The following is a 20,795-nucleotide window of genomic DNA, read 5'->3' on the forward strand; positions in this document are numbered from 1 at the left end:
CGCCCTGTATATAGTTGTATAAGGTGTACAGAGCTGGTGAAACCGCTAAGGTGGGGAGACCAATTCGTGTGACATTACATGACACCGTCATCGTTAATTCTCTCAGAGAAAAGAACCACTGACACTTTCAGAGAATATTTTAATTGCCAGTATACATCAAACAATCTTTGCTACAGGGGGTAATACGAAGGTTTCAAATATAGTGTTGGATGTGGTGATTCTCGTAGTTTGAAACAGTACGGTGGGTCTGTCGCAGCTCGCGGCGACCAAATTTGCGGCGCCATCAACAAATCTTCACGAGTAGCGCCAGCACGCTATTCTAGAAATGGCTGGTTCTTTGAGAATTTACTCAGCGCCCGCTCGACTTTTGATGACCAAATGAAGGTATACGGTGATTGTGGTCTAATTCAGGGCTACCATGGTCCAGCGCTGAGTGATTATGGCCTGGTAATCGCTCATCCAGCCATCTCCCCGACGTCAGCACCGATCCAGGACCCAAAACTCAAAACCAAAGGTACCACCGTCATCACCAGCCTCGATTATACCCCCTACGGTCAACAAACTTTGATTGATTGGTCTTTTTCGTTGTTAAATAAGCCCCATTCTTCCTGTGCTTAGCCCGCCGGCGGCCGCGCCTCTCGCGCCGCGCGCACCCGAAGTCGCGCCCCGCTTGCTTCGAGCCAACCTCCGCCGAGTATGCTTGATCCGGGGCTCAGGCTTCGCCGGGCGGTGGTTGAGGGCAACCTCGACAACGTCAAGCGGCTTCTCCACCGGTTCCCGGACTTGTGGCTCAACCCGAACCCGCAGCACCAGGGGTGGACCAACCTCCACTACGCGCTGTTCCATGGCCACTACCTCGTGGTGTTCTACTTGGTGCTGTTTGTCACCCGCTCCCACGGCACATTAGCCGACCACTTCCTGAGGCTTGACCTCGTGCTGTTTGACGGCGTATCTCCTTTACACGTGCTGACGATCAACCACCACTTACAGGTGCTCAACTACCTTCTCCAGGAGTTTTCGGACCCCCGGTGGGTCAATATGGCCGGCGGCGAGCACCAGCGGACGCCGCTCCACTACTGCTGCGTCCACGGGTTCGCCCAGGGGATGCGCCTCTTGCTCGAGTGGGGCGCCGACTACAGCGCCCGCGACGGCCACGGCGACTCGGTGCTCCACCTCTGCTTCCAATACGAGCGCGACGACTGTGTCGAGGTGCTCTTAAGGTTTATTGCCCGCACTCTCCCTGAGGGCGAACAAGCTTTGAAGTACGTGGAGCAGATGCGCAACCACCGTGGCGTCGTCGCCACCGAGTACTTGCCGACGTTCGAGCTGGGCCAGCATTACGAGAAGATGAAGCACGATACGTTCAGACAGCGGGCGCTCGACGGCTACTCCCAGCTGAAGCTGCGGCTGACGCTCCTGATAGCGGAGCCGATAGCGCCGCCACCAGCAGTAACCGGCGCCGCCCCTCACACTCCACAACTGCTGCCGACAGAGAACAGAGTATTGCTTTCGCCCATCATTTCCGTGTCCAAGCAGAAGCGCACAAACCTGACCACTCGCGCCCACTCGCTGCTGCTACCTTCTGGCGATAGAGGCACCGACCGCCACGATCGCGATCTGCGCCCGCCCAATTTGCGCAAGCGCCTGAGCACGGTGACCGCTGTACGCCCTGGAAATGCCCTGGTGGTGCTGGCGGCGACGCTGGCGCTGAACGGGGCGCTGCGACTGCTGCTGATCGTGGGGCTGCTGGTGGCGCCGCTGATCGTGACTACGCTGCTGGGAGCACTGACAGAACCGCCAGGAGTTCAAATGGCGCAATTGGCGCAAATGGTGCCAGGAGGGCAGATGGCGCCGGCGCCGACGTTCGCCAAGCCGCCACCGCTGTTGAAACTGATAACAATATCGCCGCTGGTGCGCAAACTGAGCGGCGACACCGGCCTCGACTCGGCGCTGCCCCAGCTGTATATACTGGAGCTGCCAGCGACGATGATGCTGCCTCGCCGGAGACTTCTGGGGGGCCAGCCGCGACCACCTCCCGATGCGTTTGGCTTCTTAAGTCAATTAACCTTCGAGAAACCGATCCCCGAGGCCGCAGTCACGGCAGCGCAAAATGCTGTGGTCCAGCTGATGCTGCCGCCACGGCGTAAAGTGCTGGGAACGCCGTTGCTGCTGGTACGCATCCACAACTCTAGCAGCCGCACTCTGCTATATGGTGATGCGGCGCCACCAGCACCACTGGCATCATCAGGTAGCGGGCTGGCGAAACCGCGCCAGCGGCTGACGCTGAACGACTCGTTGCGGCTGGCGTTTGGGTTGCGTAAGCTGAAGAGCTCAGGCAATATCGGCAATAGGCCGCTGCTCCGCAAGACGAAGACGGCGGTGCCGCCTTTACCCGAGGACGATTCCAACAATTTCAAAGGGATCTCGTTCAAACGCGTGCGGTCACAAAAATAGCAGGTTGCCATCCCTACACCAATACCATCAAATTGCATTATTCCTCAGTGAGGAGACAAATTCAGACAACAATACAGACACCTACTTACTCAAATACACAAAGGCTAAACCTTACCGTTTTTCATCGATTTCTCTCGCCTCTACTACTCTAATACTTTGATACTCGAAACGGTTGAAACCTAAATACTCTTTCGAAGTGTATTTTCGTGATGTTCTCTACTTTTTTTGCCATGCACATGATTTTTGCACCCGAATTTTTGGTAGTTTGTGCCTGATCCTTTGGCAATTGTAGTTGAGATTTGAGTATACTATATCGGTTATCACTAAGTTGATCGTGTGAAATTGCCTTATAATTCAACGGCTCATTAACTGGGCATTAATTGGACCAACAGGTTTAGCCCTTCCAGCAGAAGCTAGACCTGCCGGCATAACGTTTTACCGGTGAATGCAAGCGACTATATGCGCTGTGGGACCCGTGTTTATGTACGGTGGGTTTAGTGGTGCTGGAGGGTTTAGTGGGGGAAACACTGATCATTCAGCAGTAACCACTTAGCAATAGCTTATTAGTGAGCTGAGAAACTCGCTTGCTATGCTCCCTGAGTCTAGACCCAATCTAGACCCCCGCCCTCAATTTTACAGTTTGGGAACGGCAGTTATGTTTGTGTCGTTTACCGGTAACCCGCGGCTTCATGGTAACACTTTAGAGTTTTTTGAGTTTTTGGTGCCCACTACCTAAATGGCTGCCGATAAAAAGTACCACATCAGACGACGGCGAGTTTTAGCTGATTTGACCTCAGACTAATCCGTGTTTCATATATTAAGTTAGGAGGTACAGTGAATGAAATAGGGGTTGGAATGAGGGCATATTCAGGTTGACCTCCTGTGGGGCTTTGAGGCCTAGGGTCAACAGGAATGTGCGTGAGTATCGCATGCAAGAAATAGTCTCTGTTGATAATATTGATATTATTATTAGAGCTCATTTTGTGCCATTAGTCGACGCTAGTCGACGCACATGGTGGCATTGGGATGCTGTGTTGTGTTGTCTTTATCTTAACGCACGCCACCTCTGGTTCAAATAGCAGGGCTCGTAACTAAAGCCATCAACATTCCCCATGTCTCTACTCACTGTCGAGGAGACCAATTTACTGGAAACGTCGAAATGGTAATTACGACCGTAGCTTCAAACTGACGACGTAGCGGCCGAGTTCAAGCGCCGCCGTCCACGCGCGGCGGTCACCGTCGTACGCCAGTAGAAGCATCGCGTCAAAAAACCCCTGATTGTCGTCGCGGCGGCGTCGATACTCAAGCGCATCAAGCGTAGTGCGAAGGAAGGTGCTGCTGGGGAGCTTGTTGCGGTGGAGCTTAGGTGGGCCTGAGGGTTTTGGAACCCCTGGTGGTGGTGGTGGTAGTGCCGGTACTTCCGGCGCTGATGCCGGCACAACTTCCGGCGCTGGTGCGGGCGTGGTTGTAGGCAATTTTGCTGGTGGCGGCGGCTCGGGAGGGGGTGCTCCCGGTGCCGGGAACAGCGAGGTGAGTGGCATCAGCGCAAACAGCGTCATCGGGTTCATATAGTAGATTTGTGGGTATAGCTGTTGCGGCTGGGGTACAAACGGGTCTTGCGGCATCAGAAACAGCGGGAGGTAGACCAGCGGGGCGGTGGCGGCGGCGGATGCCCCCACTGCCGCCGCTGATGGCGCTGATGGCGCCGAGGGGGGCGCCGCAATGGCTGCTGACGGTGGCGGTGGGACAACTGCGGGAAGCGGGGCACCAGCGCCGGGGGCGAGCGCTATCGCTGGTTGATGTAGTGTTGCCGGCGCCCGTTGTGGCGCCAGCGCCTCGTACCGCGCCTCCATCATCGCCTTATATCGGATCGCCTCGAGCTCTTCAGGGCGCTTATCCAAATAGTCACATTTGACCTTGTACTTGACGCAGTTCTTGCACTGGGGCAAGTCCTCCAGGCACTTGACCTTGCGGCGCTTACAAGTATCACACCCGAGGCGGGAGTTGCGGTGGCGCTTGCGCTGGGCTCGAGGGGGCGACATCATCGCGCCCAGGTTTTGATTCAAACTCAAAGGAAGGCAAGGGTAGCTGACACAGAGAGAGCGACGTGATTAGGGCTAGGGCAACCCCAGGAAGTCGGTGGCGAGCCTCGAGGAGTGAAGCTCCCGTTGGTAAGTAGAGCGCAGGCGCGTCGGAGCTCTGTGATCGCTTTCCTCTCGAGATCACTGGAGAACACTGGAGACCAAGTGGCTTGGGAGTAAACGCGTGGGACAAGCGTGGGGTAAGCGTGGGGTAGTGAGGCCAAGGACAGGCACACTTGTCGAATGCTGATTGTTTGTTTTTCAACGTGTTTTCCAACGGCAATTATGGCCTCAGGGGAATGTTATGGGCGTAAATAGCGGCTGATCGCTCATCTGCTTAAACACAAGCGCCCTGCACCGAGTTCTGTGTAGATTCCCGCCTTGTTCAAACTAAAATACCACAGCGGATAGAGCGGCGCCGGGGGCGAGACCGCGGGCGCCCGACGCGACGGTGGGCGCGAGCGCCGACACCGGCGAAAAGTCGGCGACGTCGACAAACAACCGCTTTCGGATGATATATCCGGTTGTAGGCGTTTCCGGTATCGGGGATAGCGAGAGGCTGAAGGGTGTGGGGGGCGAAACTAGGTTCGAGAGGAGCGCCTACCGGGCGCTAATTGGGGCCGCCCTGCTGAGCGTCTGCAGGCGGCCCGCCCATTGGTGCGAACCGGCCCCAAAACGTTGGTGCGCCGTAAACAATGACGACCCAATATGCGCCCCTCGAGATTCCCCTCGTAAGGTCCAGGCACCGCTCGAATAGCATTAACAAGGGAACATTAACAATTGGAGTCAGCAAATCGATGCTGGGTAACATTTTTGGTATTTGTAAGCGATTAATAACCTTATTTGGGTAGCTGCCACTGCGTGTGTTTGGGTTTTCGCAACATTAGTAAACAACCGATATGGGTCGCTTACGGCGTATGTGATCGCCAGTTCGTATCCCAGCGAGGCCGATCAGATCAACATTCGATTCCTCATTTGCTTCACTAATTGTACCGGATGATACCTAGGCGACTTAGCTTCAATTTCGGCGGTATAATAGACGCCTTTGAGTTTTGCGAGGAGGGGCCACAAAAACGAGGCCAAAGATCCACTACCACAATGTTAATGATTCGAAGTTAGTATATGGGAATCGACAGAGAGTGCTGTGTTGATTTGATCGCTTGTTGACTTGGATTGATTGTCATTACCTTAACGATGTTATTGTTTCGATCAATTTGAATTAGGTGACGTTTTCCGATCTCGTCCTACTCAAGTCTTGGCTGAAACCAATACTGAAACAACTAGTGAAACAACTTTGAAACAACTTTGAAACAATCAGTGATGATGATGGGCTGATACATGCTTTTGCCACCCATTTTCTGATAAAAGCAACAACGCCCATGGTGAATGTGCATCAACAAAATCACCAACAGTCCAACAACACATCCGTCCACGCCTGCCCCCATTGCCAAAGCATGACCCTTCCTCATACTACTATCCCCTCCTTCTCCCCTACACTTGATTTGCTTCTTTATTGTTATTACTATGAAGGTTCCTCTGTGTGGTCTATAAAAATCGCCTGGGTTGATACAAAAAAATGAGACCACTCAATTGATAAGCGTCAAAAGATGAATGATAAAGAGATAAGAGAAGGGGTATTGAATTTTGGAGATGATGGCCAGAATTTCCGCCTCAAACTGCCATCGAAATGAATCAGAGTTGGTCGAGCGACATCGCCGCCAGTGGCGTTGATTGCCCCATTTGAGGGAACGATGACACGATTATTGAGTTGGTGGGCGCCATTAATGGCGGCAGGAGCGCCAACAGAGCCTCGAGCTCCGCCGGCACTTTCAACAGCCCGTCAGGGGGCGTGAGCGATTGCATCTGCGACGGCACCATGGTCAAGAACAGCTGGTGCGGCGTCATGGGAATCGCAGACGGGACGTGGTGGTTATAGAACAATGCAGTATTGTCAATTGGCGCCGGCGCCGGGTTCGTGGGAGGGAGCGTGTGTGAAGGATACGCCATGCTGGGTGCAATAGATGCGATGCTAGTGTCAGGAGACACGGTGCCGATTTGGGCCACGGTGTTTTCAAGGTGGACAATGCGGTTGATAATGATGGCATTAAGGCTTTCCTGAGTCTGGTCGTGGCCACTACGGGGCACCAGCGACATCAGAGCCTGATCAGTGTTTTGTTGGTAATCAACGAGACCCATGGTCAATAATTGCAAAAGTGAAATTCCCCCATTGTCAACGTGGTTGATTCGGGGCGTCAGCGACGGCGCCGGTGGCGACTGACGCTGTTTTTGCCATTCAAATAACCCCGACAGTTGTTCCTGCATGTTGTCGGGTATTTGTAAATGCGCGCTTGCGGAATCGAACTCAAGGTCTTCAATGCCTCTTGGCAACGGCAAGCTGTCAGTAGTGTCCAAGTGAGGGCGCTTAGGCGACACCTGATCGACGTCGCCGTCCGAACGCGAGCGCTTGATCGCCGGTCGGGGCTCGGATTGCGACGCCAGCGCAGGTGGGGTTGGGAAAAGCAGTTTGACCTGGTGTTGGAGCATCAGTGCGACTGGTTTCTCGGGCACCACCACTTCTGGAGCTTCCTTATCTGGCAACTCCGCTTCTGGCTCCGATTGGGGCTTGTCCGGTGGGTAGCAGCATTTCGTTCTATGTCTGACACAGTTTTTGCAGCGGGGAGTGGATTCGCAGCACTTGACATGGCGTCTCTTGCATTCGGAGCATCCAAATTTCAGCTTTCTGTGCTTCCGGCGGTGGCGGTTTCTGGCGGTTTTGGCAACCATTGGGGTACCAATTATCGTTCTGGGGTATTCGAAATGCTTTTGGAAGTGGTTTTGCTTTTTATATTTGGCACTGGTTTTGGGGTATACCCTTTTGAAGTGATAAAGAGTTTTTCTTTTTTTTTTCTGTGGAGAAGCGAGCGGCTGGGGTTTTTGTCTGCCAGAGGCGGGACGGCGGAAAGGGGGGAAAATTATTGGGAAAAAAATGCTCCGAGCAGCTCCGAGCGACCCCGAGTGAAAGCACATGCAGGGCGCCCAGGTTCGAAAGGTGTCTCCTCCAACAGTGATACTATTCGATCGTCCCTGGTTGCCAACTAAATCCTGGGGGTTGGTGCACCCAGGGATCTTGGCAACCGTAACGGTGGATACACATGGTTACGGCGACGTGTCGTTGTTACCTATAACGCAATTGTACGTGGGGGGGCGTTGGGACGGCTGGAGTAGGCCCGGGGCGCTGCGCCCGCCTTGCACGCCGCCGACCGCCTGCCACTAGTATAAGTCACCTGAGGTGTCACCCCGATGAAGGTCATCCTGCATATATTAAAAAGCGTGTCGATAGTACCTGCGGAACCACTGCACGAAGCAGAGACCCCGTCACCCCAGGGGTCGCGCCAGCGCTATCCCCGGGTGACTCAGCCACAGAAAAATTGGTGGAAGCACATCCGGGAAAACCTCTCACCCCAGCCGTCGATGATTACCCACCACTTGAGCTTCTCTTCCTGTCCATTTGGCGGCCACTTCTCTCTGTCGTGTACGCCTCATACGAAAGAATCGACTATATCGTGGGTTTGTCGTATCTCAAAAGCTTATTTCAATATCGAGAATCGTTAATGGGCTTGCCCCTGGACTGGGCGTTGGTGAGGGCGTGGCTGGCTCGCTTGTCCCAGTTGGGAGGGTGGGGTCTGCAGGTCGGGGAGTACACCTCGCTACTTTGGCCATCGGGGAAATGGAGTAATCATTTAATGTTAGCGGGGCCCGTGTGTCGTCCAATAGCATCCCCAGACTCGTCGCCGGTTAGGCAGCGTTGGTAACTATTCCTGTGTACAGCTTCCCCTCAGTGTCGCACCAATAACAAAGCCAGCCCCCTTATCGTCCCAACGCTCTCAACCGAAATGGGGAAGAAACATCGGACAACTAGGAAATGTCTAAGGGGGAACCGTTAAGCCGTTTGTGGGTCGAAAGCCTTGATTATGGAGTAAGCGAGGCCACGACCAGTTTAGCGAATTTAGCAGCACTTTGGTAGGCCATTAGTTATAGGAGTTGTAGCCGGTGTAGTCGGCGTACCCGTTTTGCGAGGGGTTTGGCGGGGCTAGTCGCAGCCATTCGCTCTCAAAGTACTTGATTATCTCATCATCGTCGTTCGTAATCATGGGACTCACCGGCAGCACCAATTGGCTATCAGTTTGACTGCCAGTATAGCTACCGTGTTGACTACCATTTTGACTGGTAGGCAGCCGGTCACTCGAATAGAAGTCCTGGGTATCGATCCAGGGGCTAAGATGGCTTGTTTCCAGTTGCAGTGGTGTTAAATTGGGTGACATTTGGGTGATTAACGGGTTCACTCGCAGTGAGCCTGTATCGACCAGAATTGACGGTTTTTTGGTCCCACCACCACCACCATTAACAGTATCTTTGGTATTAACCGGTTGACCATTTTCCTTAGGGCTGACATCTACCCTAGAGTTAGCAATCGCCTCGTTGAGTCGCTGCGCCGCTCGGTGATTAGCTTTGGTCTCCTCGTCCATATCCTCAAACCCACACCGCCTACCGGATTTCATACATTGGTGGCACTTGGGCATCGTCTCCAGGCACTTGATTTTGCGGGCTTTGCACGTCAGGCACCCGAGTCTCAGCTTGCGGTGCGGTTTGCGAACTTTGGCTTTCGTCGGCGACGACATGGCTCAGACAGAAAGGAATGGATATAATTCAATGGGAATAACCGTCGTGGAATTCCGTATATCCATTCGTATATAAACTACGGGGTGTCTAAGCCGGGGCCGTGCAGCCGTGCCCCCGGAATGACCGCGGGGGCTGTGTCCGGCTTTATTCCCCGGGGCTCAAACGACCGGCCCGTAAACGGAACGGACGGGGACGAAAAAATCCCTGACCTCGGCGACAAAAATGATTAATAACGAGCTTAGTAATACCGATACTAACCAGTGGTGGACAACTACCATCTAATAGTCCCAGCTAACCCGTGTTTCGACCACTGGCACTGCCCCACGCCGACAGTGGGCTTCGCCTCTACGGCACGAGATTTAGAGCCGACATTACACACGAGCCGGCCCGTTATTGTCTGATGCCGGATCGGGGCTGTTGCTTGCAGGGGCTGGTGGGGCTGAACCCCGACAATCGTTCCGATCAAGCATGAGCCTACCGCCCTCTCGATCCGGTAACCGCGAGCGAAAGTAGTCAATTTAGCTAATCCAGGGGTAAGCCATTAGTCACAGTCGAATTACGTGGTTTTATGTGTGATTCCACTGGTCCGGGGCTTGGCGATATACGATTATTTTCCGCGTGACAGTGACCATGGTTGAATATTTTTGTCAGCTTTTGCTCCGCTATTGTTTGTCAATGCATCGATTTAATGTCTGGAAGATGATTTACGGGTGTAGTGTGACGTGTACGACGGAGCCTCATCTGTTATGGGGGTGACTCATGGCATGTTATTGCAGTCGACGAGATATAGGTACATCTGGGACATAACAACATTCCCCTAGTGGTCAAGGTCGTTTTGATCATCACCAGAATTGACCAGGATGCTGGGTCTTTCTGCTAGCATTTCCTCGCCTTTGTGATGAAAATGACAATAAACCGTAAATTTGTCGCCGGTGATGTCTTATCTGTTAACAATAGAGCTGATCTATTACTAACTGGTTGTATATTTTACGTATGCTATGATCTAGTATGTGGAAGACTACCGGTGCCTACGTCGGCGGGTACTGGTGGTGGCAAAGGTAGCAGTCGAGTATAGTACACTTTAGAGGGTCGTGGGCGATGGGAGGCGGCTGGGCCATTGATGGGGCCATCAGTGGCATTGGCGGAGCCATTTGAGTGGGTGGAGGTATGGAGTTTGTTGGGGCCTCGTGGCTCGTCTCATTAGAGTTTGAGAGGGTATGCGGAGGGAGGGTCGACGCCAACGGCAGTGGCTGAGGGAGACTATGCGGAGGTAGCAGTTGTGGAAGCGGTTGCTGAGGGTCAAATTCGTAGTAAGAGGAGTACGTCGTGCCCCCCATAGGCCCCAGTGGAGGGATGGTGCCGGGAATGGCCGAGGCCGCGAGCGGTAAAGTGCTATTGTACGCCGGTAAAGGTAATTGGCCTGGCGGTAGGGCTGTCAGCGGCATCATCAGCGACATGTCTCCAAACCCCAGAATATCGTGAAATTCCGGGTAGGGGATGTCCTCGTACGCCTGTCGCGGCGGGGCCACGGCATTGGCGATTGTGGTCACGGAATTAGTCGTGAGGGCATGGTTAGTCGGAGTCGCCTGCCACTTGACGGCGTGGGACCGCGTCTTGTCGTCGTCGTCCAGCTCCGACCCCTGCTGGAGCTTTGCCCTCCTGAGCCGGTCGAGCTGGTGCGGGGTGTAGTCCAAGTAGTCACAGTGCTCGCCGAGCTTGACACACTCCTCACATTGGGGCAACTCCTCCAGGCACTTGATGCGGCGGCGCTTGCACGTGGCACACCCGAGCCTCAGCTTTTTATGGGACTTTCGTCGGAACCCCAGCTTGTTGCGGTACCCCTTTCGTGGCATCTGGCATTGGCACTGACGACGTGGACAGAGGACTCAGGACGCGGGGGGGTAGCTGGCGGTATATACGCCCGGCGGTAGGCGCAAACAAATATCTCGTGGGCGGCGTCGTATTCGTCCGGCATCTGGGGGTGGCCTATGCTCTGTGGAAGCGGCTTCTCCAGCATGAGCACCAATGGAACTCCGGCGCATTGCAGGTTATCGGGCAGCGTGACACCGATCCCCGGGATTTTTTGGTGTTATTACCGGCAGGTGCCCACTACAGGAAAAAGACGATAATTTCGGCAATCAATCACCTATGGTCTAGCTAGCGTAGCGTTTACTCTGTAAGTAAGTCAGGGTGCGTTGACGTGAGATAATACGTCGCTGCGGAACCTGCGGGCTCGCAATAACCCAAGAGGGGTCCCTCACGTGCGCCGGGTAACTGCTAGTGTGTGAGGTAATAGGACAGCGATCGCCCCCGGCCTGTCTCAGCCATGATTAAGCGGCTACTAAGCCCTCGATTGTAATCGACGACTAAGGGAGGGAGTTATACGGCTTATTAATCGTTAATAACAGACAGTTTCCAGGCACCGCAACCGTCTGGGGTTTACCGCTGAGCTTCGGGCGGGCAAGGTACGCTTGACTTAACCAAGTACCTTATTGAATTCCTTGATTAGACAGGCGCTTTGTGAGGGTTGGGGGAGTATGCGGCCGATGCAGCGATAATGCGGGCAGACTATTGGCCAGTGCTCGGGGTTCATGCGGCGAATTTCGACGGCAAATTATTTCTCGGTGGCGTGGGGCCAGTGAGTGATTTCCAGCGGGGTTTTTCCAGCCTCGGCGATTAGCGGCAACAAACAAGGTAAAACCACTCAAGCAAACAATGAATGCCAATCAGCTCAAGGGGCTAACACTGGTGGTGATCACTTTATAACTGGGCTTGAGATCTTCCTGCGGGATATATGTGGTCGCCGGAACCGTGGCGTACGATGCCTGGGGGGATAATTGCGTTTGTGGCAATTACCAAGGCGAAATGAACCTGAAATGCTCTCGGAAAATTTCGCCCATGAGGACTAGACTAGACTAATAGAACTACTAAGCAGCCTATTGGTGTAAGATAGTGGTTTTCTGCAATGATAGCCGCGAATGAAGCTTACCTCGAAGCGGAGACAACGCGGGGGTGGCGCATCCAAATCGCTTCTGCCAAAGCTATTTGCTATTCGCTATTTGCTTCGAAATGACCAAATAAGGCTTCCATCAGCCGAGACTGTTGTGTTGTTATTGCCTTGCATCAAGAAATATACCTGCCGAGGCTGCACTACAATTTGCCTCTACCGTACACACATGATAATTCCGATCATGTGGAATGTTGCTATAGCCGGATATACTCCGATGATTCATGATCTAAATCGTGACGTCGCTGATGGTGCGTGAAACTCACGCTCACAATTCATGGGGCTCCGTGATCGGTGCCGGAATTGAGGAAGTGGGTGGTTCTGATGTTATTGCAGCGGTGGTGCTTCCGTTACTGGTTGGGAGAGTATTTTTGAAGGAATACGGGGGAAACTATTAGACGAGGTGATACCTTGCCAAAAACGGCAGGCGATGGCGCCGAAGCGGTAAACAGGCAGCAAAACGGCAGGTAGGGGCGACAACCAGCAGACTGATGGCTTCCAGGTCATTTTGGCAACCGTTCATCTGGCAATCGTTCATGACCAGATGGAGAGTGAAACATCTACACAGAGTCTTCAATTCTACACAAAGCTTCGTTAAGGCGGGTGCGCTAATTTCGCTATAAATGGTGACAAATTGTGTATAAATGGTGACAAACATGCCGAGGATCAGTGACATTACACCGACAATGCTACTATACATCAGAATAGAATGATTGGTCCAGCCAAGCGGGTTAATTGTCGGGAAGAGCGGCGTAGAGCTGGTCCCAGGGGATATCGTCGACGTCGACTTCGCTATCGTCGGTAGCAGGGGGACTTGAGGCACAGTGGCTAAACAACAGCGCCACGGGCAAACTGGAGGTACTGGACGGTTCAGGGGAGTCTTCGCCAGTATCGGTTTCATCGTCAGGGTCGGGAGTTAACGGCAAGTAGTATTTTTCCCGGAGAAAGTCCCGCTTCTCCTTGTGAGATAGACTCTGGTAACTGCACTGGACCTTGTGGATGGTGCACCGCAGGCACTGGGGGAACAGTTCGTCGCATTTGATACGGCGCTGCTTGCAATTGTCGCAGCCGAGTCTCAGCTTTTTGTGGGACTTGCGGTGCTTGATGGCGTTGGCGGCTGTGGGAGCTTTGGTGGCTTTAGCTTCTTTTGGACGTTGAAATGTAGTGGGCATTCAAAGGAGTGGACGGCTTGCCAGTGGGAGACGGGGACGCAATGGTACTTATATAACTTGGTCAACAGGTCGGCTAATTCGTTGAATGACATAATGTCGGCCGACGTCTTGAGAACCTCTGCCGATGTACAGCAGGCGCTGCCGGACCGGATGTGGGGTAGGCAAGCGAAGCCAAACGGCGCTGATGCCTTAGTACACGGCAAAGAAATGGTGGAGAAATAGATAGTAAACAGTTGGTGTATGTGCCCAATCAAGGGTCGTAGGCTACTAGCACTACGGGTTTACACCGTTTAATCACCGGCGGCTTGGCAACCCCCGTGGTTTCTTGGTTTCTGGAAAGCCGTTACCAGTCACGGCTGAAAAGAACATATTTGCGCGGGCAGTCATTCCTTTGCTGGACTTGCCCCTCGGCCCGGGTAAAGCAATGCAGGGGGATAGAGATACGCTAAGCCTACCTCTTGATAAGTAAATATCAGTTGGCACGGCTAACGAGACACCCCGTACCTCCGAGAAATGTCGTACACTAGAGAAACACCCGTGCTGCAAAAAATCCACCACCGACTCCAAACACTACTAGGGACAACCCCGAAACCCACCCCCAGCAATCGCTCAGGGGCTCTCGGGTCCAACACAGCCACAGTCGGCGGTCACTGCCGTCGTTTCCCCCTCGTCTTCCCGTAGACATTGTTGCCCTTGGAAAGCGCAATGTTGTATGCCCGAAATGCGACATTAGCGGAGAGGGTCCCTGCTCGATTCGGGCTGCACGGAAGTTAATGACGAAATAACCCCGTGGGTGGTGCGGAGGAGAGCGTTGCGAGCGTGGCTCCTGGTATATTCAGCCCTCCCACTCTTTGGGGGAAGTCGGAGGGGTCACCGCCAATACTTAAGCTCCAAAAGCAATCTACCGCCATTCGCAAAGCTTATGTGATAGAGCTATCTTCTCGTTAAGCTAGATTACGGATATGTTATCTTATGGTTAAGTTGGCCTATAGTATTTCCAATCTATCGGCTACTAAGGCTTTCTGGTGCCCGCAGCCGACATGTCTCAGAAAAAGCGGACGACGACGGGTTTAGGGTCTTTGGCTTCTGTGGCGCGGTGGGGCCCCGTGCATAGCCCCCAAAGCTCACGGCGCACAAAGCCCCTCGCCGGCAGCGAACCCCCGCACCTCGCGTTTAGTGTAAGCAGCACTGGCCAGCGATCTCGCAGATCCCGAAGATCAGTGACCAAGAGGGGCTATGGGGGCTTGTTGCCAATGGCTCGGGGCTTTGGCTAGCTATTAACACGTTCAGAGCACAATTTACCAGGAATTTGGCGTGGAAAAACCATTGACTTTGTCCCAACCCCTCACTAAGCTTCGATGCGTGTCACCTTCTCGTTTTCGGGGCCAGGGTCGAGGCACAAGATGCAATGGCCACGGATCCAGCGGCAGATACGAATGCGAATCAGACGCCAACGAAGAGTGCCACCAGCAGCCGTAAGTGGCTTGACGAGGCTCACTCTCGGCTCACACTTGACGGGTGAGTGTGTCCCACCCATATTTTTTTCCTGTTTGCACCCACACCTTTCAGTAGTGGTGTGGCGGTCGATGACGTCAGCAGCCCCGCGATGTGAGCGTTCGGCCACCAGCCCTCAGAGCGATACTCTCTGGGCGATCACGCCGCGGTTGAGGAAAGGGCGATGACGCAGACACGGGCGCCGCCGGGTTACTCGAGCGTCGTAGTCAGTAGTAGCTTGCTGTCTGTGTTACCGCATAGGTGTCGCATAGCTGTCATGTAGATATTATTTTTTATATTCAATCAGTAATACTCCTAAACCGGCAGCGAGCCCTGAGTGATTACCGCTGACGTCGGCAATTTCACCTGGGGGGTGAAGCGGGATGTTGACGCGGGTGAGGGCTGCGGGTTATGGCTGTGGGAACCACGAGGGAGTGGGCCCATGATGGGTACGCGCCGGTTTAGGAAGCTAGAGAAGCTGAGGGCAATTACACTTTCGTCAACAATTATCGCGAGAAACGAGGGTGGTGGCGTCACTAGGGTCGCCAGCGTGTATTGCCGTGCCTATTGTTTCCAATGTAATTTACGATAGGCCCCGATACCCGTGGAAGAGACACATGACGGAGGTGCTGGTCACTAGTGATAAATAATACAATTGTGATGAAGATAGGACAATCAATGATAGAGAATACACTAAGATGGAGTAGTCGAATCAGTAATTGTATTACAGTGTCAAGGCACGATAGTATTTATTGTGATAGCATTGTGATCATCACATCACATTACAAGTTGCTGAAGTGGCACTTCTCTTAAATTTTGCTATAAAACTGAAGATATGTTCGCGTACCCCCTATCCGTTGATGGATGAGGGCATGATAGCTTGGACATTGTTGAAAATGTTGCCCTTAATGGTTGAATTGAAGCTCTTGTAGTTAATGAAAATGCTCGCTGGGTCAGCAGCGTGGTGGTTACCGTTCAGCTTGGTCTGATGGTGGTGGTGGTTTTGCATTGGGTGAGGTAGGATCGGAGTCCACCTCATCGTTGGCATTCAGGGCCGCCCTTAGCTCCATGGACTGAGGTGGATGGTCGGGTGGTGGGGGAGCAGGGTTGGCCGGGGATAGTCAAACGCGGTAGTGGTCGTCGATATCGCCGTAGCCCAGCACCACGTTCAGATAGCCAGGCAATGATTGGCCAATGGGAGACTGGCCCAGCACCATATGGGGGAGTCCCTGGCTTCCCTGGCCTCCTAAGGATGGCGCCAGAGATAAGGGGAAAGGCACGGGGCCTTGTTGGTGGTAGAACGATGCCAGTGCCTCTGAAAGCGATGATGGCGCCGTGGGAAGCGCCAACGGAGAGCTGGTGGGCAATTGTAACGGGGGTAACTGGCTGGAGCCGTACTGGTGGTGGATGGGGGGCGCCATCGGCGGTCCCATTTGGAGCGGGGGTCCCAGCAGCGGTGGCGCCAGCGCCGGGCCACTAGGGGCCCCCGGCAGTCCAGGGAAGTGGTACTGGACGGGGATCCACGCCAAGTGGTCGCTGTAGACTCCCTGAGGGACGAGGTCGGGGTCAGCGGCGGCGGCGGACCACGAACCCCGCTGGTCGTCAGACTTCTTCGAGAGCCAGCGCTGCTGGTCTTCCGGGGCCATTCGGGAGTACAGACACACCACCTTGTGTCGGGTGCACTCGATACACTGGGGGAACTGTTCGGAACACTTGATTCGGCGGCGTTTGCAGTTGTCACACCCCATCCGCAGCTTGGAATGGGGGCGGCGCTGGCGTTCGTACCCCGATACCAGGCGTCGTCGCAGGGCCATGGTGGATAGAGGAAACTTGGTAGTATCGAGGGGTGGGAAGGGTGATTTTTTTCGGGGAGGGTTGATGGCTTTATGGTCCATACGTCTTCGAGAAGCCTGAGTTCCTGCGTAGTTCTGCCTCCACATTCCTGTCTATGCACCCCGTGCAGGTTATTATCTGCGGGGCGTACAAGCATGGCCCACCCGGCATGGCCCGTACATAGCGCCGTTCGTTATTGTGAAGCCCCCGGGCTCGATTCACAGATAATAGTGGGTAAAAGTCACAGTAATGCTAGGGCTCGTAACGGAAAATTATCTCCCACAACTTAACCCACTCGCCACCACCTTCAGCGGTGCCGACGAGCGAGCGCCCCCCCGATGTCACCGACTCGTCACTAATGCGGTCACTGACACCTCTTCCCCCCATTTTTTGGCGATTTCTCATGATGAAACCGGACCCCTGTTTCGAATTTACCAGGTAAGAAGAGGCGGTGTCGGCGGTGTCGGGGTAACAATCGGAATAACACCCTTCCAGGGAGTCACGTGCGCCGCCCCCTCCCCCAAGCGCCCTTGCCAGCAGCCTGAGAGGTTTAGGGGGATAGTTTGACAGAGAGGGGGGGAGCGAGGGTCTAGATCGGATGCCGGAACCGGCATCGCTGTCTACGAGTATCTGCCATCTGATACACGGTTTCACCTGTCAGGTAAACCTCAAACGCCACGCTCACCCCTAACCCCTCACTCAATTGACGAGAGCTTCGCGTAGGCGGGGTGACACCCATGTTAGTAAACCTGAAACGTGGCCGAGGGCGCCGCAACCCCGGGAACCCGTCGACGACGTCAGTAGTTACACCACCACCACCGCTGTCGCCATAATTATCGCTCATAGGTATACTCTACGAAAACGGCAATTTAGCGGTGTTGCTGGCGGCGGCAGGGTGATGGCGCTTCTGCCGGAGAATGAATTCCGGGGCGAGCGCCGCTTTCGGCGGCGTTAGCGGCCATGAGGGTTTTGATCAGCTCACTCGGATGCAAGGAACAGCATCGTTTGCGCGTCATCGCCGGCTAAGTATGTGGGTACGCGAGCGCGACTCTCGGCCCGATACGAGGGTGCTAGGGTTATAACCCTAGTCACGTGTTTAGGAAGTCTCAGCGAGCGCGCAGGGCGCCGTGCGCGCAGTTACTGAAAAGCTAAAAAACTTTTCACTCATCTCCATCACTATACCAATGTCGAGACCCCAAGCCACCGTCATCTCCGTCACTGGCGACAAGACCCTGACCCAAGTGCCCGTCCCCGCTGTGTTCAGCGCTCCCATCAGAGCCGACGTGGTCCACTCGGTGTTCACCCGCATCAACAAGAACAAGCGTCAAGCTTACGCCGTCAACGTCATGGCTGGTAAGCAAGGCTCGTCGGAGTCGTGGGGTACCGGTAGAGCCGTCGCCCGTCTTCCCAGAATCGGCGGTGGTGGTACCCACGCCTCGGGCTCGGGTGCCCGTGCTAACATGGCCCGTGGCGGTAACATGTTCGCCCCCACCAAGATCTGGAGACGCTGGCACGTGCGCGTCAACCACAACGAGAAGCGCTACGCCACCGCCTCGGCCATCGCCGCCTCCGGTGTCACCTCGTTGGTCCAGGCCAGAGGCCACAGAGTCGAACAAGTGCAAGAATTGCCCTTGATCGTCGCCAACGACTTTGAGTCGGTCAAGAAGACCAAGGAAGCCGTCGCCGTGCTCAAGGCCGTCGGTGCCGGGTCGGACATCCTCAAGGTGGTCAAGCTGAAGAAGTTGAGAGCCGGTAAGGGTAAGATGAGAGGCAGAAGAACCACTCAACGCAGAGGTCCCTTGGTGGTCTACGCCCAAGACAACGGTATTGTCAAGGCTTTGCGCAACGTCCCCGGTGTTGAAACCGCCCCCGTCACCGCTTTGGGCTTGTTGCAATTGGCCCCTGGTGCCCACTTGGGGAGATTCGTCATCTGGACCCAGGCCGCCTTCGAAGCCTTGGACACCGTCTACGGCTCGGAATCGACCCAGTCGGCCAAGGCCAACTACTCGTTGCCCCTGAACATCATCACCAACACCGACATCACCAGAATCATCAACTCGTCGGAAATCCAAGCCGTGGTGAGACCCGCCGGCCAACCCACTCAAAAGAGAACTCACGTGCAAAAGAAGAACCCCTTGAAGAACAAGCAGGTTATGTTGAGACTCAACCCTTACGCCAAGGTCTACGCCGCCGAGCAATCGAAGAAGGCTAAGTTGCCCAAGGCCAAGAACGCCAAGTCCGCCTCGGAAGCGTTCACCGCCACTTTCAGAGAATAGATTAGTTAGCTAATTTACCCTTTGATAACTTTACATTAATGTAGTTTCATCATAAGTTTCATGGTAGTCTGCCAACACCTTACCTTGGAGTTTACGTGAATCAAATAAGTCTAAGTTTCATAGTACTTGTCACTGTGATCACTAATGGTGGTGACTGCTAAACTGATGCTAACTGTAATGATAGATGCCGATTGATTCGGGTACGTTGGATACACGGATTCAATCAATACCAGGTTGGGGTACCCGGTGTTGCTAAAACCGATTGTATACTATTAACATGGATTAGATCAGGGGGAAAGTTGTTGACAGAACCAATTAATGACAATGAAAATTGATACCTGAATTGAATGATCGATAAGAGGTTTGTTTGTGTTGGTTGTTGCGACAATTGATTTAGAGGATTGTATTTCATAAGGTTTATCACGACGACTCAGAGTCACCTGTCTCTGTAGTCAGTACGCTTCATTAGGGATCGACCTCATCGTAGTGTCAGCACTAGATACGATAGCATTGATTACGAGGCATTGGTCTAGAGTCAGCATAATTCAATTCATTATCTACCAACGAACTATCGTTTTGGCTACTTGTGTTCAGAACTGTGTTACTCTCTGGTGACAATGAGGGCGACAACTTCTCACGAATCGATAATTACAACCACCGATACGTAGTTAGAGCAGGTGATCAGATCAATTCCCGTAGTACCTATCAAGTCGATCTCGTAACTGGCTACAATTTCATCCTCATAAATGTGTGGTCATTAAATAATGCTAGCAGCAACCCAGCTGGGGCTGCGGGCGGCGGTCCAAGTTGACCCCCAGCTGGGCGCCTCGCGGCAGCAGCAGCAGCGGTGCCTCTTTCGGCAACTTCTCGGCGATGGCGGTGAAGATCTCCTGGACTCCACTCCCGGTTTTCGCCGAACAGGTAGTGACGATCACCTGGCCCGGAAGCGTTGCCACGTACTCTTCAACGGTCGCCTGGTCCACCTGTTGGCCGTCTAAATCGTTTTTATTGCCAACGAGAGCAATCACGATATCTTTAGGGGCAAGTTTGTGCAATTCCTCGATCCAGTCCTTAGCCCGCTCAAACAGCGCCGCCAGGGTGACGTCATAGACACAGAGGGCAGCGTTCAGGTGGCGGTAGTACATCGGGGCAAGACTCTTATATCTCTCCTGGCCGGCGGTGTCCCAGATCTCGAATTTGACGGTGGTGCCGTCGCTAAGCGTCACCAGCTGGGTGAGGAAGGCGGCGCCGATGGTCAGCTCGCGCATGTCGTCGAAGGTGTTCTTGACGAACCGGTGGACAATCAGCAGCTTGCCCACCGCCAGCTCGCCGAGGAGCACGAGCTTGTACTGGAGGAACGAGCTCATGAGGGGTGGGGTCACTGGCGACAGTGAGGGTGGCAATACGTGCGCCGCACAAAGAAAATTTGGGACCGTAAAGAATCGAACGCGCGACAAATGTGTCCAGATGGACTGGCGACAGTAGAGAGGTGGGTGGTGGTATCGGCCCGAGAGAGATTCGCTAGAAGCACCAGTTTGGGGCAGTCCCACACGACACGGCGCCGGCGGTGCATTTACGATGCTGGTAAAAATAGCCTTGGAGCCCCGCTGCGGCTACCGCAGCTCGGTCGATTATTTTCCCATGCGCTGGACCGCCTCCTGAATCCGGGCGTGCCGGAGATAGCTAGTGACTAGCTCCGGGTGGGGCGATTACGCAAATAGGTCATTACGCGATTATGTTGTATAATATCCGAAGCTCACTAATAAAACACTTGTGTTCTTTTCTAATCAAATCAGTC

The 20,795-nt window shown here is 54.0% G+C and overlaps 9 protein-coding genes across 9 annotated transcripts; 2 read left to right on the forward strand and 7 right to left on the reverse strand. All coding sequences in view use genetic code 12, as the record gives it.

Moving 5' to 3' along the window:
• Positions 1 to 696: 696 nt before the first annotated feature.
• Positions 697 to 2,454, forward strand: DIURU_000371 (uncharacterized protein; the record flags this gene model as incomplete). Its single annotated transcript, XM_034156502.1, has 1 exon — positions 697 to 2,454. The coding sequence occupies one exon, from the start codon at positions 697 to 699 to the stop codon at positions 2,452 to 2,454; it is 1,758 nt and encodes a 585-aa protein (XP_034014893.1).
• Positions 2,455 to 3,620: 1,166 nt separating this feature from the next.
• Positions 3,621 to 4,499, reverse strand: DIURU_000372 (Zn(II)2Cys6 transcription factor domain-containing protein; the record flags this gene model as incomplete). The annotated part of the gene is made up of 1 exon (XM_034156513.1): positions 3,621 to 4,499. One exon carries the CDS (start codon positions 4,497 to 4,499, stop codon positions 3,621 to 3,623), a length of 879 nt encoding a protein of 292 aa, XP_034014894.1.
• Positions 4,500 to 6,227: 1,728 nt separating this feature from the next.
• Positions 6,228 to 7,562, reverse strand: DIURU_000373 (Zn(II)2Cys6 transcription factor domain-containing protein; the record flags this gene model as incomplete). Its single annotated transcript, XM_034156524.1, has 1 exon — positions 6,228 to 7,562. The coding sequence occupies one exon, from the start codon at positions 7,560 to 7,562 to the stop codon at positions 6,228 to 6,230; it is 1,335 nt and encodes a 444-aa protein (XP_034014895.1).
• Positions 7,563 to 8,563: 1,001 nt separating this feature from the next.
• Positions 8,564 to 9,214, reverse strand: DIURU_000374 (Zn(II)2Cys6 transcription factor domain-containing protein; the record flags this gene model as incomplete). The annotated part of the gene is made up of 1 exon (XM_034156535.1): positions 8,564 to 9,214. One exon carries the CDS (start codon positions 9,212 to 9,214, stop codon positions 8,564 to 8,566), a length of 651 nt encoding a protein of 216 aa, XP_034014896.1.
• Positions 9,215 to 10,243: 1,029 nt separating this feature from the next.
• On the reverse strand, positions 10,244 to 11,068 carry DIURU_000375 (Zn(II)2Cys6 transcription factor domain-containing protein; the record flags this gene model as incomplete). Its single annotated transcript, XM_034156546.1, has 1 exon — positions 10,244 to 11,068. The coding sequence occupies one exon, from the start codon at positions 11,066 to 11,068 to the stop codon at positions 10,244 to 10,246; it is 825 nt and encodes a 274-aa protein (XP_034014897.1).
• A 1,885-nt stretch (positions 11,069 to 12,953) lies between these two features.
• Positions 12,954 to 13,394, reverse strand: DIURU_000376 (Zn(II)2Cys6 transcription factor domain-containing protein; the record flags this gene model as incomplete). The annotated part of the gene is made up of 1 exon (XM_034156557.1): positions 12,954 to 13,394. One exon carries the CDS (start codon positions 13,392 to 13,394, stop codon positions 12,954 to 12,956), a length of 441 nt encoding a protein of 146 aa, XP_034014898.1.
• A 2,615-nt stretch (positions 13,395 to 16,009) lies between these two features.
• Positions 16,010 to 16,702, reverse strand: DIURU_000377 (Zn(II)2Cys6 transcription factor domain-containing protein; the record flags this gene model as incomplete). The annotated part of the gene is made up of 1 exon (XM_034156568.1): positions 16,010 to 16,702. The coding sequence occupies one exon, from the start codon at positions 16,700 to 16,702 to the stop codon at positions 16,010 to 16,012; it is 693 nt and encodes a 230-aa protein (XP_034014899.1).
• A 1,203-nt stretch (positions 16,703 to 17,905) lies between these two features.
• RPL4B (60S ribosomal protein uL4) lies at positions 17,906 to 18,997 on the forward strand (the record flags this gene model as incomplete). Its single annotated transcript, XM_034156579.1, has 1 exon — positions 17,906 to 18,997. The coding sequence occupies one exon, from the start codon at positions 17,906 to 17,908 to the stop codon at positions 18,995 to 18,997; it is 1,092 nt and encodes a 363-aa protein (XP_034014900.1).
• A 767-nt stretch (positions 18,998 to 19,764) lies between these two features.
• YPT52 (Rab family GTPase) lies at positions 19,765 to 20,364 on the reverse strand (the record flags this gene model as incomplete). Its single annotated transcript, XM_034156590.1, has 1 exon — positions 19,765 to 20,364. One exon carries the CDS (start codon positions 20,362 to 20,364, stop codon positions 19,765 to 19,767), a length of 600 nt encoding a protein of 199 aa, XP_034014901.1.
• Positions 20,365 to 20,795: the final 431 nt, after the last annotated feature.

The sequence above is a fragment of the Diutina rugosa genome (genome assembly GCF_008704595.1).
Source record: "Diutina rugosa strain CBS 613 chromosome Unknown scaffold23_size180195, whole genome shotgun sequence".
NCBI classification, from domain to species: Eukaryota; Fungi; Ascomycota; class Pichiomycetes; order Serinales; family Debaryomycetaceae; genus Diutina; species Diutina rugosa.